The sequence below is a fragment of the Macaca thibetana genome, chromosome 13 (assembly GCF_024542745.1).
Source record: "Macaca thibetana thibetana isolate TM-01 chromosome 13, ASM2454274v1, whole genome shotgun sequence".
Taxonomy (NCBI): Eukaryota; Metazoa; Chordata; class Mammalia; order Primates; family Cercopithecidae; genus Macaca; species Macaca thibetana.
This window is the reverse complement of record NC_065590.1, coordinates 103856898-103876209: the sequence shown is the minus strand read 5'-3', so window position 1 is coordinate 103876209 and position 19312 is coordinate 103856898. Positions and strand designations below refer to the sequence as shown.

Sequence of the window (19312 nt, the reverse complement as noted above, 5' to 3'; positions counted from 1 at the left end):
CACAGAAACCCACAGTCAACAGGTGAAGCGCCACGTCCAAGGACGGGACGCAACCTGGCTCTGCTCGGCCGCCAGCACAGCCAACCCCACCTGGCCACTGGGAGAGTCTGAGAGCGGATCGACAGGAAGGAGGCACCGAGGGTCTGGGACCTCTGGGGACAGGCCCCATCGGGCTGTGTCCTCCCTTTCTCAATATTACAGGGGGGTATGGGCCAGTTCACAAATTAAAATATGTAAGAAAAGCAAACAAAACCCCACAGGTACACACAGAAGGGAGAGCAGATAAAAGCTGCCTTCACACAGGAAATACGGCTGGGGAATCTTCAAGTACAGACAACCTGGGCTCACTTTCTTAGAAAAATGACCATCTCTGTGGTTGATGCACAGATGCTTAGACACAGGAAGGAGGCTCACTGTGCCGGCAGTTTTGTCTTCTGATTTGGCCATGAGGTGGGTATCGTGCATCTGCTCTGCATGGGACGTCTGCTCTGCATGGGACATCCTGGGTGCCTGTTTGCTTTCCACACGTGGCCCTGCGCTCAGCACGGCGCAGACCCTCAGGGCATCCCTTCCTGGCTACTCAGTAACCCCACCCTAGACTTCTCTTCTCCTAACTCTTATTTTCTTTCCACCTCCTTTCTTACATATGTGGGTCTTCGGTCCTATAACATGTATTCACATACGAAGCTTCAAACACATAAACAGGTCTCTTTGTTCTTTTCCAGGGTGACATGAAACTAGAACACCGGGCAAAGCCAGCAGACCCTTCCTAAAGCAAAGCCAGCAGATCCCTCCTAAAGCAAAGCCAGCAGACGCTTCGTAAAGAAAGAAAAGCCATCAGATCCTTCCTAAGGAAAAGCCAGCAGATCCCTCCTAGAGCAAAGCCAGCAGACTCTTCCTCAAGAACAGCCAGCAGATCCTTCCTCAGGAACAGCCAGCAGGTCCCTCCTAAAGAAAAGCGTTCTGAAGGAGGCTCAGCAGAGCTGAGATGCAGATGCCACGAGGTAATCCAGGGGGGCCCAACTGCCAGGCAGAATGATGGTAGGGAGAGCTCCTCTGTCATATCTTTCACAATTTATCCATGGGTGATACATCTGGAAATAACTGCTGTTATTTTATACGTAGCAATCCCTATAATCATTACAGTTTGCAGTATACCTTGGAATAACTGGAGTATGCAAAGTGCAATAAAAAGAGAATTTCTATTTTATCATGGACCATCACCATGAAACTAGTGCCATAAACATGAGAAAATAACCTAGAATTTCTGCCATACTTGCTACTCCAAACTAAGACGTTTATTTCTTTGTTCGTAAAAATCACCCACTTTTCTGCTTTATCACTCTCCCCCACTGAATTGGAGAGGACATAAAACGATATGAGCAAGTCGGGAACGAAGTGGTGTGCACCCGATGTCAGTATGCGGCGTCCCTTCACTGCCACTGAGAGGAAGGTGCTGGAAAGGGGCTGTCTCTGTCAATAAGCCCAGATCAATTGAAACAAGCAAACAACGAGCTGAACTTCTCTGAGGCGTTAACAAGGGTCATCATCGTGGGATATGGTCCTAATTCGGCAGGTTTCATGCTGATCAAACAAAATGTATACTTGTCTTCTTCAAATAAGTGATTCCAAAATGAGTGATTCCCCATTCCGGAGTCTGGCACGTGGGGTGGGGATAACTCAAGGGCCACCAAGAAATTCTCAGAACAACCTCAACATAAAACCAACTACATTCGATGGTGTGCAGGTGCCTCCTAGCCCCGCCACCGCGTAGGATGCGGAGGGGAGGTGCCGGGACAAATGGCAACAGGCACAGCTCCTAACAGAACAGAAGCCCCTGACTCCACACCAGGCACCAGGCAGCAGCCACCGATGGCTGGAAGACACCAGGCAGATTTCAGATGGCATGGAAGCTTGTGCTCAGACGAAGATTCCTAATGCTTTCTAAAACTCAAGTTTATTATTGTACTGAAAAAGGAAAAACTTTAAGAAAGATATGTATCTATCCAATGATGATGATGATGTCATTGCTTACCAGTCAAACTTTGAAAAACCCTTTTTAAAAAGAATGTAACGAATTATTTCCCCAGCTTACAAATCGCTTACAACATACGGATTGGCAATGCGGTTAATTTCTTCCTGTTTGAAAAGCCGCAACAAAGCATGTGACAGCTTTCCACAGGTGTAAGAAGTATTAAAAAGGAAACTCCGAGAATCACACCGTTCAGTCCCCAAGCTCGCTTTGATCAAATCTGCAGATGTACAAGTTCTTTATGTTGGGACCTATGGAATACTTCCAGGAGCAGAATCATGGTTCTGTGCTTCCTGGTAACCTTTTCTGACAGGTAGGCATGGAAGTTTGACACGGGGTGACTCAGTCATTGAAAGTCTGTGTTTATAGCTCCATCAACCAAATAACCCCATTTAAAGTCTGACAGAAAACAAAGGGAAGATTCAGGCTGCGTGTGAGGGGAATGGCTTTTTTCTCCAACTTTTTTTCTTTTTTGTGGAGACTGACATCAATAATTAACAGCCTAAGTAAATGCTTCATAGAACTTGAGCATGGCTCAACAGAAACAAGCACTCTAACACTAAGAATTCACAACCAAGGCTGGGCACAGTGGCTTACGCCTGTAATCCCAGCACTTTGGGAGGCCAAGGTGGGTGGATCACCTGAGGTCAGGAATTCGAGACTAGCCCGGCCAACATGGCGAAACCCCGTCTCTACTAAAAATACAAAAATTAGCTGACTGTGGTGGCCCATGCCTGTAATCCCAGCTACGTGGGAGGCTAAGGCAGGAGAATTGCTTGAACCCAGGAGGCGGAGGTTGCAGTGAGCCGAGATCGCGCCACTGCACTCCAGCCTGGGTGACAGGAGTGAGATTCCATCTCAAAAAAAAAAAAAAAGAAAGAAAGAAAGAAATTAAAGTAAAAATCAAAAAATTTTAAAAAGAATTCACAAGCAGAAACAGGACCATTTATCAAGTGTGTAGGCAGAAAAACAATGGCCCTCATCACCTAGCCCTCCACTCCTCAAAACTCTACCCTCTGGTGGAAAAGGGGCCACAGCCCGGGCAAGCCTGTCCTTGGGGCAGACATGGGCTGTGACGTACAGGGCATGGCTCTGCTGTGACATCCAGGACATGGCTCCATGCTGGAGGCCTCACGGTCCTGATCCTCTATCCCAGAGAGGGCTGGAGGAGCACAGCCAGGGCTCAGAATGTCCTTTTGACGGACAGAACTCCCACCAGCCCCAAGGATCACCTGGGTCCTCTCTCGGGTTCACACGGTGTCTCCTCCCTAAGGCTGTGACAACCCAGGCCCACAGGGGCTCCCTCACTGCAGAGCTCCCCCCAGGATGCGGGGGGGACAGCACGGCTGCATCAGCAAAGGGCTTCGAGGGAAACATTAACAAATCGGTCTTCGCCCTGGGTCTTCTCAGCAAGTCCAGACATAGCCTTTGAACCGTAACATATTTCTAGGTAAAACGTGCTGCCTAAAACCAAACAGCAGTTTGGTCTCCTTTTTCTTCTACTTCTTCTCCTTCTCCTTGCCTTGACCCCTGTTTATTAAGCAATAGAAGAAAAGTCAACTCTAGTTAAAATTCCCTACATGCGGGGTTAGTATACCTTCAGGCATAACATTTTAAAATTATTTAAACTTCAAGTTTAAATATCACAAATAGAACTTCAAAAAACGTATTCTGCTGTGTTCTTGTTGGAAGCTGCCCCCTTCAAGAACTCACATGTGTAAATTCTAATCCCCAGGGTGGAAGTATTAGGAGTCAGAGCCTCAGAAGGTCATCAGGTCATGAGGGCAAAGCCTTGGCAAACAAAATCAGTGTCCTTTATCACAGAGGCCTGAGGGAGCTCCTTCTTCCCTTCCACCAAGTGAGGACACAGCAAAAAGGCGCCATCTGTGAACCGCAAAGAGGGGCCTCACCAGACCCCGGCTCAGCCAGCGCCTTGATCTTGGACTTCCCAATCTCCAGAACGCATAAAAATCCATTTCTGCTGTTTGGAAGCTACCCGGTTTGATGGGATTGTGCTAAAGCAGCCCAGATGGACTAAGGCGTCTCCTAAGCCATTCCCCCGGACACACTGACCTGCCTCTCTTTACCTAAAACACCCATTTGCTTCATAAAAGGATCAACAAAAACATACTTTTGAACCACATTATTTAATGGAAATTGAACTAAAATCCTAGGGGAGATAGGAATTTCTCTTGTAATATAAGTAATTATCTATATTTTCTGCACTGTATATTTAGATTTTTGTATTTTGACTCTTCCTAGAATAAGCTGCACCTGCACATTGCATTTTACTAAAGTATTTTCTCATCATCTCCTTTCTAATAATTAACTTCAATAACATTTATATGGGGCAAGGGAGACTCTGATAACCATTCCCTATTTTATTTTATTTATTTTTGAGATGGGGTCTTGCTCTGTCGCCTAGTCTGGAGTGCAGTGGAGTGATCTGGGCTCGCTGCAACCTCCACCTCCCAAGTTCAAGCGATTCTCCTGCCTCAGCCTCCTGAGTAGCTGGGATTACAGGTGCCCACCACTGTGCCCAGCTAACTTTTGTATTTTTAGTAGAGACAAGGTTTCACCATGTTGGCCAGGGTGGTTTCAAACTCCTGACCTCAGGTGATCTGCCTGCCTTGGCCTCCCAAAATGTTGGGATTACTGCGTGAGCCACTGCACCCAGCCGCATTCCCCATTTTAAATGGAGACTTTAAACAAACTTGAAAGAAAATATTTTTCTATTCTCCTACAATATCATAAGTCGTTCTTTTCCTACACAAACTAAGGGATGTTAGGCATCATCCTGAGCTCCTTTGGAAAGCGAATGGACAACTCTGCTCACGAGCCAGTAACCAGGAAAGCATGCCAGCGTGAGGCACTTTACACCTAAGTGCATCCAGGCTGGCTAAAACCAACCAGCACTAATGTAAATCTTTCTCACAAGAATCTGGGCCAGGCTCAGTCGCTCACACCTGTAATCCCAATGTTTGGGAGGCCTAGGTGGGAGGATTGCTTGAGTCAGCAGTTTGAGACTAGCCTGAGCAATGTAGGGAGACCTCATCTCTACATACAATTTAAAAATTAACCAGGCATGGTGGTGCACGCCTGTGGTCCCAGCTTTGTGGGAGGTTGAGGTGAGTGGCTCACATGAGCCTGGAAGGCTGAGGCTGTAGTGAGCCATGATCAGACCACTGCACTCCAGCCTGGGTGACAGAGCGAGACCCTGTCTCAAAAAAATAACCGAATAAACCTTCAGTGGCAATACGGCCATAACCATGGACAATTCCCTACCCTCATTAACAGCAGAATCATATCACAGGGTCTCTGAGACTTTCAAGCACATTTTCTTACTACTTATCCTCAAACACAACATTTACAAAATGTGAAGGATAGCTATCGGTTCACTCCTCTTTGTAACATTTAACCTGAGCCAATTCCCACTGCTCTGTCTTACTAAACTAAAATGAGGAAAAATGAAGAGAGCTGAAGCCAAATCCTGCTTTTTGAACAAAATGCCTCTGGTGCCTGGGGGAGCCACACACACTGCTTTCCTTCCTCCCGCCTCAATACCACCTTCTGTGCCCTTTTCTTTTCTTCTGATAATAATCTTAACACGTACACCCCGCTTTCCCAGGTAATGCTTAACGCTCTCAGCCTGTCTGGCATTTCATTGTGATATTTACCTCCATCTACACTGAGGGGGTTGTCTTCCCCCAGAAACTGGCTCAGGTGGCAGACAGAGATCAGCTGGCCACCATGCAGGTGATGGGCACTTGGGCATGTCAGAGAAACACACAGTGCGTGGAGTGCAGCCTTGCTCAGCTCCAGCCCACAGGACTCCTCCCTGTGGCCTCCTCCCTGCTGGGGTGGTGGCCATATGGGATGGAGAGAGGAAGAGAGGGAGGGAGGGAGGGAGGGAGGAAGAGAGGAAGAGAGGGAGGGAGGGAGGGAGAGAGAGAGGGAGGGAGGGAGAGAGGGATGGAGGGAGAGAGGGAGGGAGCTACAGCTGTCGTTCACTTCACTCCCATCCCTCAAAAGCTTCTTATTATGGATTCTAGTAACTTTGCCTTTAAAGGAGATTTTCATCATCCAAGAAACAAGGCGATTTCTAGAACGACTCTTGATATACCACTTGGGAAACGGAGCACAACAAGAATATGCTGAGGTTCCCATTATTTTGATGTTGCTTCCACTAGCCAGCAGGGAGCATTAATCTACAGTGAAGGTGCATAACTCTTGAACAGCTGGGGAGACTCTTTATCATCAAAGAGAGATGGAAAACCATAAAATTACCCTGTTGTGGCTAATCAGCCATCGAACCAATGGTGATGATGATGCATTGTGGAGACACCACATCCCAACTTCACAGCAAGCCGACACAAGAGAACAGTACTTGCAGAAGATATAATTACCTCCTTCCTGCTCTTACCTGCAGAGTTCCAGGAAACCTCCCCTTTATCAGGGCTCTGAAAGGCACTGGTATAAACATGAGCTGGGTAGGTGTAAAGCGCCGGGAAGCATTAGAGGATGTGGTGGGTCCACAGTCAATTGCTCATTATTCACTATCAATATGTATGCTCTATATATCGATAAGATGCATTTAGCTATCAGTTTAATCATTGACTCAGGGAGAAACCTAATCCTTTATAGAAGAATAACCATATACAATATTTTTAAAAGGCGTCCTAAAGAAACCTTTCTTACCTACCCTTGGAAAGTAAAAATGTATTATCAATTATAAGGGTGATATTTGTATTCATCTCATTTAGCCTCAATTACTGTAACAAAGTGTAGAATTTTATTAATTCTTCTTATTAATCTATAGCCCATCTTGTCCAGAAAGAACTTAAGGCAGTGACATAGTTGAGATGTTTGTCCCCTCCACATGTCATATTGCAACGTGATCCCTAATGTTGGAGGTGGGGCCTGGTGGGAGGTATTGGGTCATGGGGATGGAACCCTCCTGAATAGCCTAGCAGCATCCCCTTGGTGGTGAGTGAGTTCTCGCTCAGTTAGTTCATACACGATCTGGATGTTTAAAAGAGTCTGGGGGCTGGGCATGGTGTCTCACACCTGTAATCCTAGAACTTTGGAAGGCCGAGGTGGATGGATCACCTGAGGTCAGGAGTTCAAGACCAGCCTGACCAACATGGTGAAACCTCGTCTCTACCAAAAATACAAAAACTAGCCGGGCGTAGTGGCAGGCACCTGTAATCCCAGCTACTCGGGGGGCTGAGGCAGGAGAATTGCTTCTACTGGGAGGCAGAGGCAGAGGTTGCAGTGAGCCAAGATGGCACCATTGCACTCCAGCCTGGGCAACAAAGGGAGACTGTCTTTAAAAAATTAAAAAATAAATCAAATTAAAAATAAAGAGTCTGGGACTTCCCCATTCTCTCTCTTGCTCCTATTCTCGCCATGTGATGTGTCAGAACCCCTTTACCTTCCACCACGATTGTAAGTTTCCTAAAGAATCACCAGGAGCAGATGCTGCTGCCATGCTTCCTGTACAGCCTGTGGAACTGTGAGCCAAATAAACCTCTTTTTTTATAAATTACCCAGTCTCATGTATTTCTTTATAGCAATACAAAAATGGACTAACACATTAAATAGGTACTGAGGAGGGGAGCATTGCTACGAAGATGCTTGCAAATGTGGAAGCAGCTTTAAGACTGGATAACGAGCAGAGGTTGAAGGAATTTGGAGGGCTCAGAAAAAGAAAGGAAGATGAGGAAAAGTTTGGAATTTCTTAGAGACTTATTAAGTGATTGTAGCCAACATGCTTACAGAAATATGGACAGGGAAGGCCTGACGGGGCCTCAGACGGAAAGGAGGAAGCTATTTGAAACTGGGGCAAAGGTCATCCTTGCTACGCCTTAGCAAAGAGCTTGGCTGCGTTGTATCCACTCCCTGGGAATTTGTGGAAGTTTGAACTTAAAAGAAATGACCTCGAGTATCTGGCAGAAGACATTTCTCAGGAGCAAAGTGTTCAAGAGCTAGCCTGGCTGTTTCTAACAGCCTACCATCAGATACAGGAGCAGATAAATGACTTAAAGTTGGTATTTATGTTTAGAAGGGAATCAAAGCATAAATGTTTGGAAAAGTCACAACCTGGCCATGTAGCAGAAAAGAAGCAAAGAGCATTTTCAGGGGAAGAATCCAAGAGGGCTGTGGAGCAACCTCTAACAAGAGAGATTTCCATGACTAAAAGGGAACCAAGGGCTAATAGTCAAGACAATGGGGAAAAAGGCCTTGAAGGCATCTCAGGCATCTTGGGAGGGGGAAAGCCCTTCCCAACCAAGGTCCAAAGGTCCAGGAGGAAAGAATGGGTTCCCAGGCCAGGCCCAGGGCCCAGGGCCCCGCTTCCTTGTAGAGCCTCGGGACACTGCTCCCTGCATCTAGCTCCAGTCATAGCTCAAAGGAGCCACAGGTACAGCTCTGAGGGGTGCAAGCTATACACCCTGGCAACTTCCACATGGTGCTAAGTCTGTGGGTGCATAGGATGCAGGAGTGAAGGAAGCTTGGCAGCTTCCCCCAGATTCCGTGGGATGCATGGGAAAGCCTGGGTGCCCAGGCAGAAGCCTGCCACAGGGGTGGAGCCACTGCAGAGAGACTGTGCTAGGGTAATGCTTAGGAAAAATGTGAGGTTGATGCCCCCACAGAGTCCCCATTAGGACACTGTCTAGTGGAGCTCTGCCCTCCAGACCCAAGAATGGTAGAGCCAGAGGCAGTTTAAATCCTGAGCCTGGAAAAGTCAAAAAGCACTCAACTCCAACCCATGTGAGCAGCCATGGGGACAGTTGGCCAAGGTTTTGGGAGCCCACTCCTCATACCAGTGTGCTCTGGACATAGGACGTGGAGTCAGTGTTGGAGCTTTAACATTTAATGCCTTTCTTGCCAGGTTTCAGACTTGCATGGGGTCCGCTGCCCCTTTGTTTTGGCTGATGTCTTCCTTTTGGAATGAAAATGTTTACCTAATGCTTGCACCCCCATTGTATCTTGAAAATAAATAACTTGGTTTTCATTTTACAGCCCATACCTTGAGTCTCAAATGAGACTTTGGATTTTTGAGTTGGGGCTGGAACAAGTTAAGACCTTAGGGGACTATTGGAAAGGGATGATTGAATTGTGCAATGTGAGAAGGACATGAGATCTTTGGGGGCAGAGGCAGAATGATATGGTTTGAATGTTAGTTCCCTCCAAATCTCACGTGGAAATGTGATCCCAATGTTGGAGGCATGGCCTAGCGGGAGGTATTGGATCACCGGGGTGGATTCCTCATGAAAGGCTTAGCACCCGTCCTTTGGAGATGAGTAGGTCTTCTTGCTCAGTTAGTTCCCACAAGATTTGCTTGTTTAAAAGAGTCGGGCAACTGCTTCTCTCTCCTAACATGTGATGTCCTGGCTCTCCCTTCACCTTCCATGATGGTTGTAAGTTTCCTAAAGCCTCACCAAGAGCATATGCTGGTACCATGCTTATATAGTCTACAGAACCCTGAGCCAAATAAACCTCTTTTTTTTTTTTTTAAATAAATTACCCAGTCTCAGTATTCCTTTATAGCAATGTAAACAGACTAATACTGGCAGCTAACCTAAAATATAACAGTGAGAGATATACTGAAAAATAGTTAAAACATTACACTAGATGGGTGTAATTTGATAAAAGCACCCCCAAGGGAGTGCTCGGTCCAGTTCCACCCAGGCGGCCAGTGGTCTGCGGAACTGACTTCATTCACAGAGGGAACTCATCTGAATGATTTCCAAAGTCCTTTTCAGCCAGAAGACTGCGGCCGTGCCTTCTGTAAGTTCCTACTCCTGAGGCCGGCTGCCTTGGCTGGAGTAGCAGGGGCATCAGCCACTGTGAGGCTAAAGGGAGGGTGGGAAGAGGGTCTGTAACTTATTTTGATTCATTAAAAACAAAATTATGTGGCACTGAGCAAGAGTCAATAAATGTAGACTCTACATCTAATAAACAAATAAATAAATGTCCTCTATATCTAATAAATGTAGAACTGGAAAGAATCAGAGGCCCCACAACCACCCCCACTCCACACACAAGGGAACAAGGCCTCAACAGAAATGACTTGCCCAAAGTTAGAACACTACAAATAACTACCTGCAAATCTGAAACGAGAGCCTCCACCCTAGGTCTACTACCTTGAATCCACCATCTCTCCCACAGTCACTGTAGCTGAAGAAGCAGCAAACCAGAGGTAGAGAGGGGAAAGCAGGTTAGAAAAGAAAGGCATTTTGTAATTTTCAAAATGCGTAATTCCCATATACAGCATACTTTATTGATGTTTATCAACCAAAAGGACCAGTTAGAAAAACTGAAACATCCTCAAAACTTACTCTCATGAAGATACATTTACATTCCCAGGAACAGAAACAATTTCTTAATCACACTGTGAAGAACACAAATGGCTCCTTCTGTTCCTTCAGCAGGGAGGTGACCCCAGTGTTTCTGGAGTTCTGGGGCGAGACCTGGCTATGAATCCTGAATACTCCCTCTGAGGAGTGATTAACACTTTACCTTAACCTCTCGGGGCCACAGGGTAAGGGCAGCCCCCACTTTACAGGATCGCTGTGGGAAATGGATGAGGTAACGCATGCAAAACCCTAGCAAAGGGGCCTGGTTCATAGAACGGTTCGATACGATATGGTTGTTGCAAAGCATTCACTTTCTCACTCAAATCCGCGGAGTGTCTGCCCTGTGCTGTCCTTGGTGCTGAGGACACAGCCTTGGACCTGACAAAATCAGCAGCTTCTGCAGAGGCTCAGCGTCCACAGAGAAAACCACACGTGAGTGAGAACAGAGACGGGAATACTGAGCAGTGATAACTCCTATGAAGAAAGATAAAATTGGACAAAATGGGCCAGGCACGGTGGCTCACACCTGTAATCCCAGCAGTTTGGGAGGCCGAGGTGGGCAGATCACTTGAGGTCAGGAGTTTGAGACCAGCCTGGCCAATATGCAAAACCCCATCTCTACTAAAAATGCAAAAATTAGCCAGGCGTGGTGGCTGGCACCTGTAATCCCAGCTACTCAGGAGGCCGAGGCAGGAGAATTGCCTGAACCCGGGAGACAGAGGTTGCAGTGAGCTGAAATCACGCCACTGCCCTCCAGCCTGGGTGACAGAGGCAGACTCTGTCACACACACACACACAAAAAATGGGCAAAATGGCAAGAAATCACGGGGTAGGGGTGGAGCGTGGTGACTTGAGAGGGAGGTAAACAGGCAAGGCTGAGACAGGAGCGTCTAAGTGGTGCTGGGGGCGCGGCAGCTCCTCTTAGCCCAGCTCAGGGCCTCCGTTCCTGCCGGGCAGAGCTGCAGAGCACCAGGGCTGGCGGGGACCTCGGGGAGGCCTTAAAGGAATCCTGACACTGCCTTGTTTTTAGGATCTTCCTTAGCAAATATGGTAAGGGACACAACAAAAATAAAACATTCTAAGAACCCATCCATCTGCATGGACTTCCTCCCCAGTCAGGGCTCTTTTAAAATTTAACGCGAAAGACTGTTTCAGGACAGGATGGGAAGTGGGTATCAGACGTGCCTCATTCTGCCTCTCCGGCATCAACATCGACACAGGCTTTAAGTCTGACAGGAAACATTTTACGGCCTGTTCTCTCTGAAGCTGCTACCTGAAGGTTTCCTCTGCAAATAAGAACTTGGGTCTCCACAGTCCTTTATCTTAACCCAGACATTCCTTTCAGTTGATCTCAGGTCTTTAGACAAATTCAACCAATTGTTAACCAGAAAATGTTTACATTTACCTACAGTCTGGAAGCCTCCCGCTTTGAGTTGTCCCCCCTTTCTGGACCAAACCGATGTATTTCTTAAATGTATTTGATTAATGTCTCGTGCCTCCCTAAAATGTAGAAAGCCACACTTCACCCCCACCACCTTGGGCACATGTTCTCAGGACGCCCTGAGGGCTGGGTCACGGGCCACACTCATATTCGGCTCAGAATAAATCTCTTCAAATATTTTACAGAGCTGGACTCTTGGGGGACACCATGTAGAGGCCCTGACACATAAGCATCAGCTGAGCAACGTCATCTCCGCTTCAGGGATGAAGGTTTGAGCTAGAGAGATGAGTGACTTCCTCGTGACCCTACTGCCCCCGAGGAGCAGGTGAGGACGAGAAACCGGGCTCAGTACTTCCCGGCCAGTCTCTGTCTGCTTCCATAGGCTGCCGGGCTCTGGAGCACGTCTGATTAGTGTTCAGGGCGGTACGCCGGGTCACAAGACTCTATAAGTTCCTTCCTTAGCCTTCACTGTTCCCACTAACAGGAGCTAAGGGCAACTGGAGGGGTGCTCTGCTCAGCCTCTGCTTGTTGGAGGGCTGAAAACAGACACAGGAGAGGTGACCGAAATTAGGACATCGGGTTGCTCCAGACAGGCAAAAGCTGAAATGGCCAGGAGGACAGGAGCCCCTTACACCATTCCCTGGGGTGTGGGGCACGCCTCTAGTTTGTAGGGCACACCCATGGCGGCCGTGACAGTGGCTGGAGCGGTAGCAACATGAGTGTGGGGAACCGTGTGGCATTCTCAGGCACTCCCTGCTGGCCAGAAGGTTTGTGCAGTAAACATTTCCTGGAGCTGTTCTTGCTGCCAATTATGTGCCAAAAGGAGGCAAACAAAACTACCACCAAGCACCTGGAGTCTGACCCCAAAGGGTGGCCTTCACCTGTGCTGTATTCACCAGGCCGACGTTCCCCAAAATCAAATTCCCTGTCTAATTGCAACACTTTCACGCCATGGAAGACACTTAAAAGAACACGCCAGATGACACCAAATGCTGGGGAGGATGCAGAAAGGAGGGCCCTCATGCTCTGTCGTGGCTCACACATGCAGCAGCTCCGTACAAAACTAACTGAGCCGAGAGAAATAAAACCTCCTGTTCATGCAAAAACCTGTTCGTTAATAGTTACCACAACTGTAGTCATAATCGCCAAAAACAAGGAAAAACCCAGATGAGCTTCAATAGGTCAGTGCTTAACAAACCGTGGTGCGTCATGCCATGGAATATCCCACAGCAGCAAAGAGGAACCGGCCACTGACCCGCACACGTGGCGGCTGGAACCCAAACTTGAAAATGAAGCAGCAACTCAACCTCCAGGGAATCAAGCTAAGTGAAGAACACCAGTTATCAAAGGTTACACTGTGTGATTCCATTTATAGAACCTTCTCCAAACAACAATACAGAGATAGAGTACAGATTCGGGGTGGCCGGGGCTAAGGCCTCAGAGGGGGAAGGAAGGTGGCTGTGGCTATAAATATAAGGTAGCACAAAGGACCTAGGGTTGGAGTTGTTCTGTGCCTTGACTCTGGTGGTGGCTACACAAACCCACACACACAGTAAATGGCATTGAAGCCAGTGTTCACACACAAATGCATATAAACAGGTGGAATCTGTGTAAGTGCAGTGGGCTGTATCAATGCCAGTTTCCTGTTTGTGATACTGTACAATAGTTATGCAATGTTACTCTTGGGGAAAACTGGCTGAAGGATACATGGGATCTCTCTGTTATTCCTACAACTCCATGTGAATTTACAACCTCAAAATAAAAAGCTTAAGAAAAAAAAGAATATGCAATAATATATTGGATAACAAAATAGAATTCAAGAAATGCTTTAAACAATAGAGGCAAAATCAGAGTAAATGGCATTGCAAGGTAGATAGTTCAAGATAGTTGAATTTGCCTGTTTAATATCAACAATTTCTTTTGTTTTGTTTTTTGTTTTGTTTTGTTTTGAGACAGAGTCTCACTCTCTCACCCAGGCTGGAGTGCAGTAGCATGATCTCAGCTCACTGCAACCTCCGCCTCCCAGATTCAAGTGATTCTCCTGCCTCAGCCACCCAAGTAGCTGGGACTACAGGCACATGCCACCACATCCGGCTAATTTTTGTATGTTTAGCAGAGATGGGGTTTCGCCATGTTGGCCAGGCTGGTCTTGAACTCCTGACCTGAGGTGATCCACCCACCTCGGCCTCCCAAAGTGCTGGGATTACAGGTGTGAGCCACTGCGCCCGGCCTTCAACAACTATGTTCATAAGTGTATGTACATACAATGCAATGTAACATTACAATCTAATAATTGGTTCCCCACGACACACACCCGTGTGGCCTGTCTTTGCATACAGTGTATGTGACAGTGTCTGCACAAGGTGGGAAGTTGAGAAGCAGTCTGACAGCTCCTTGTCCCCAGGGAGGGCCAAGGCCAACGTCCCTTTTCTGAGCTCAGCTGTCTCTGCACATCCCAGCAGGACTGTCATCCTCTACACATGCTAACCTCCCTAACATGACCACTGACCTGCACAGAGTCTCACTCATCTGCTCCCTGGTGCCAGTGTCTCTTGCAATGTGTACACACATTAACACATACACACATGTGCTCACGTGTGCACCACACAGATGTGCACAAATGTCTATTTGCTGGGGATGTGGCCATGATTTGAAATGTGGAACAGTGCAGTGTGGTTTGCCCAGAGATCCTGCATTCGGGCAGGCAGTGACAGCACAGAGGCAATCACTCCTGGGGACTTTGGGACTCTCCATCTGCCTCCCCTTACTGTGCAAGACTGGCTGTGATTTAATACTCAGAGCATCTCCGCAAGAAGAAATATCCACTGGTAGAAGCACAGCAAGTATACAAATAATTCCACCAGCCGGGCGCAGTGGCTCACACCTGTAATCCCAGGACTTTGGGAGGCGGAGGTGGGCGGATCACAAGGTCAGAAGATCAAGACCATCCTGGCTAACATGGTGAAACCCCGTCTCTACTAAAAATACAAAAAATTATCCGGGCATGGTGGTGGGCGCCTGTAGTCCCAGCTACTCCGGAGGCTGAGGCAGGAGAATGGCGTGAACCCGGGAGGCGGAGCTTGCAGTGAGCCGAGATCACGCCACTGCACTCCAGCCTGGGAGACAGAGCGAGACTCTGTCTCAAAAATAAATAAATAAATAAATAATAATAATAAATAATAATTCCACCACAAACTGATACACAGAGAGCATCCGGAGCCACAGACAGCCTGACCTACAGCACTGCTCTCCTCCATACCTGACGAAGGAAACCTGAGCTGGTCCTCGGTCCCCGTTCCAAACACCATCTCATAAGCACATCCCTCTTCAGTTCCTCTAATAACAATTAATGCCTGCTCCCTCCGGGGCCACGGCGCACAGTCCGTAATGATTTCGGGTGCATCATGGCTGGTCCCACCCACAGTTAGCTGTGTACATGCAGGGTCTCCCCATGGAGATCATGACTCTCGGAGGCCGGGTCCTCTAACTTGTCACCTTGGTGTCCCTGGAGCCTGGCAGGGTTTGTGTAGCAGGTGTTTAATAAGTATTTGTTGTATTAAATTGATTTAATTGGTAGAACTGACTAGACAGAAGTCACTGTACAAACGATGAGTCTCTTGCAGACACACACGCATGTGCACATGTTACTGCATTAAGTGAGACGATCACTATCATTATTGTCAACACTCATAACAACATTATGCCCCCGCAATCTCCTTTAGAAAATGTGGCTTCTTAATTTTTACCAAGGCCTCAGGGCCTTCAGAGAGCAGCTCTGACTGCCGTGGAGAGGTCCCTGGGAACGACCAGTGGGTGGACACAGCCAGGCCTCCAACCTCATGAAGCAGCCACTGGCCAGGGAGCCACGTGAATGACACGCCACATGCCGTACAGGGGCGGGCTCGGGCACACAGCCCCATATGCACACTGTGCATTCATGCTTTGTCCACAGGAGGAAGGGATTATAGGCTGCAACCTGAAGTGGTAAATAATTTACGTGCGAGTATGATTCGACGCACACTGACCAAGCTGAAAAGCCACACAGCACCCGAGGGCAGTGCGGCGCCTGACCCTTTACCCTCTGGCAGGTCCCCGTGGGCAACACTCCTCTGAGATGAAGAGGAGAAAGAGGGGATGCAGGCGCGCTTGCTACATTTCCGTCAATGTGGCTAATCTGGAAAGCATGGGGACTAAAATTAAAAATCAAATGCTAGCAGCTTTTTAAAAGAAAGGAGCGTTTTTGAAGCGTGGATGGTGGCTCCTGCAAAGGAATCTGCACAAGCTCCTGCACCTGGCCAACCTGCAGGCTCATTCTGGGCGCATGAAATATGCAAAGTCCTACCAGGCCATGTTGCTGTGGGCTGTGTTGTCAAGGTGACAGAGCAGCTCCAGGGTCTGCGCCGTGCTGGATGAATCATCGGGGGACTCGTGGCTGCCTGATTCCAATTCCTTCGGCATCCTCCACACGGCTGCACATGTCAGGACTTTGCTGTCTGAAGCTGAGCAACAGAGCATAATGGATAATGTCAACAGAGCACGGTGTGCCCCGCATTCTGCAGACAGCACACCCACATTTACACAAATCCATAAGCAGGGCGCATCTGCTCTTTAAAATATTTATGACTGCAGGCAGCAAAGACAGAGCAGGGAGAAGCACAGCCTGAGTCGGCAGGCAGAACCCGGCACAGTCCGTCATCGGCATCCTGTTCGCTCACTTTCTCTTTGTTTTAAACATCATCATGCTGTTTCAAAAGAAAATTTAATTCCCTCAAAATCGATTTCCTTCCGTTCTTCTTCAATAGTTCTTCAAAAAAGGGAGTGAAATGGGGGACTAAAGATATAATCACCACACATGCAGCTGGTGTCTAAGGTTGGCATTAAATGGGTGTTCTCCCCATAGCTGTATGAGATCACCTTAAATGACTATTAAGCACACTGAGCAATATTCCATTTGGAAATCCTGTCACTCATGTTATTCTGCCTCAGTTTACCTAAAGTGATGAGTGTCTGGGACTGGAAGGTAACGCCATTCAGAGGCATTGCAGGCTGAGGCCTGGAGCCCCGGCACACAACAGGCAGCAGCCCCGCCTCACCGTGTCATCAATACAGCCCCTTCTCCTAGAAATGGGAGTCCCATCCTTACGTGGGCCTGCTGGTGGCTGTTCGGTCTCCCTGAGTCTTGACACTCTTTATTTTTAAGATGCTCCAGGAATCTAGAGTACCTAGAAAAGCTACTTTGTGGATAAAGAGACTCAACTTGCATTAGAAAGACTGGGGTCACTTGTTTTCAGGGAAGGTGCCAGGCTCTAGGTCTCTGACTCTCTAGAAAATTTCTCAATATAAGTTTTTTTAAAAATTAGATTTAACATTGAATTCTTGAAGATAAATCCTTTCCGAATTTGCTTTCCATTTAGTTTTAAATTGAATATGTGCTAAACACCTCTCCCTTTTAAAGATGGCCTTTAATGAATAGTAGTAAAATAGCAAACAGGATTCAACATTAAATCATCAACTTATATCAAGTGAAGAATATAAAAATATTATATATCGTGTTAGAACAAAAAAACATCCCATGAGTAGTCAAGAAGAAAAACAGTATGGCATTACAAAATAACAATGACCTTATGTTACAATCGAAAATGTATCACTTACTGATAATGATGATGCTCCTGCAATCTGAATATCAACTAATCAACAAAGAAATGCAGCAACGAACTCAATGACAAAATATCTAGCTTTGTGAATATTATTATTACCATTGTTAACCATGATCGAATGATACGAAGTTAAAAGATTAAGATTTCAACCAGGATTTTCTGATTCCAAATTCAGTGCCCATTTTATATACCATGTTGGGTCTAAAAGAACACGCAATTGTGGCTTAAAGAAAAAAAAATCCTTCATCATATACTCATACAATGTTAACATTTCCAACTTTACAAAAATGGAGTGTACAGACAGTTCCGTCTACGTGAGAATTTTATTTATTTATTTATTTATTTATTTATTTTGCTGAAATTTTCAGTTACACGGTCTTCTGTAGAGCTCATGAGATTGGCAATGGCACTCCTGGAAACACGCAAATAACCGAAGAGAAAGTCGGCAATTTAGAGTAGGAAAGAAAAAACGGAATGCCTAACCCACCAGCACACACTAACCCAATGAGGTGGAGATTATCTTAATCTTTCTAAATGGCAGAAAAATACATGTCTAATCTTACAAATGATAGAACTAATAAAAGGAGCACTAAATTGTGGCTGTACTTCAAAATGAATGCAATATATAAGATGACAAAGGGAGGGTATAGTAAAAACAGCTATTCTGTGGAAGAAATTATTAATGGCAGACACTCCCCACCACATCCCCAACAAATTCCTTCTTTGGCAAATTCTTTTCAGGTGTAAACAAAGTGACTTTCCTGTAACTGCCAGCTCGCCAAACTCCATGTTGCCCTCAATAAAGCAAAAGTGGTACATGTGAAATAAGATTTTCCACTCTCAGGTAAGCTACCTTCCTTCAAAGCCTACACCAGAGATGATATTTAAGTGACTAGTTGGACAGCGAAGTTTCCACATAACCAGTTCGTCTAGCGCTATTCACCTCTCTCCCCAGAGTCCATCAACTTCATAGAGTAGAGAAGGCAATGGAGGAACCTCCCAGAAACTATCGTTAAGAGAATCTACACTCACTTCAACTTCCTACACTCACTTCAACTTCCTACACTCACTTCAACTTCCTACACTCACTTCAACTTCCTACACTCACTTCAACTTCCTACACTCACTTCAACTTTCACTCTGAAACCTTTCATTCTGAAAACTTTCATTCTGAAACCTTTCTAATGTTGTAACAAAGAGGGGTTTTTGTTTCTATTTTCTTTTAAAAACATAAACCCACAAGGATAAGAGGAGCAATGAAGTTTTGGAAGCTGGAAAGAAACAGACCCTTAGAAAGATGGTCACTTGATTTACTAGAAAAATAACACTCAGAGTGGAGAAAGGATGGGCTTTTCCATAAATGATGCTGGATCAATTGTATATCCATATGAAAGAAAATAAACTTGTATCCTACCCCATCACATACTCAAAAACCAACTCCAGATAGACTGATGATAACGATGTAAAGATAAAATAATACAAATCTTCTCTAGAATACATAGTAGAATATCTTCTCAACCTTGGAACAAGCAAAGATTTCTTAAATGGCAGGGGAAAAAAAGCTGGATCATACAGAAAAAGACAATAACATAGAATCTATTAAAATTAAGAACTTCTATTCACCAAAAGACCCTATTAATTGGACTTCATCAACATTTATAACTTCTTTAAAATCAAAATTAAAAACTCTGCTGTTAGAAAGACACTATTAAAGAAATGAAGCACTGGCCAGGCGTGGTGGCTCACGCCTGTAATCCCAGCACTTTGGGAGGCCAAGGCAGGCAGATCATGAGGTCAGGAGTTTGAAAGCAGCCTGGCCAAC

The 19312-nt window shown here is 46.3% G+C and overlaps 2 protein-coding genes across 13 annotated transcripts in view; one reads left to right on the top strand and one right to left on the bottom strand.

The window, feature by feature from the left end:
- The window catches only part of EIPR1 (EARP complex and GARP complex interacting protein 1), a 579020-nt gene that overhangs the window by 50328 nt on the left and 509380 nt on the right, over positions 1-19312 (bottom strand). For 5 of the 6 annotated variants that reach the window (XM_050754050.1, XM_050754049.1, XM_050754051.1 and 2 more), the window contains one exon: positions 16176-16332. In XM_050754050.1, coding sequence (XP_050610007.1) covers positions 16176-16332 — 157 coding nt within the window. Of the gene's footprint in view, positions 1-3264; positions 3363-16175; positions 16333-19312 lie in introns of those variants that run through there. The other variant, XM_050754053.1, reaches the window with a different exon arrangement.
- The window catches only part of RPS7 (ribosomal protein S7), an 838959-nt gene that overhangs the window by 495002 nt on the left and 324645 nt on the right, over positions 1-19312 (top strand). The window contains exon 1 of one of the 7 annotated variants that reach the window (XM_050754082.1): positions 7874-7877. The exons of the other annotated variants lie outside the window; for them this stretch is intronic. The gene's annotated coding sequence lies outside the window, so the exon portion shown is untranslated. Of the gene's footprint in view, positions 1-7873; positions 7878-19312 lie in introns of those variants that run through there. 7 annotated transcript variants of the gene reach the window in all.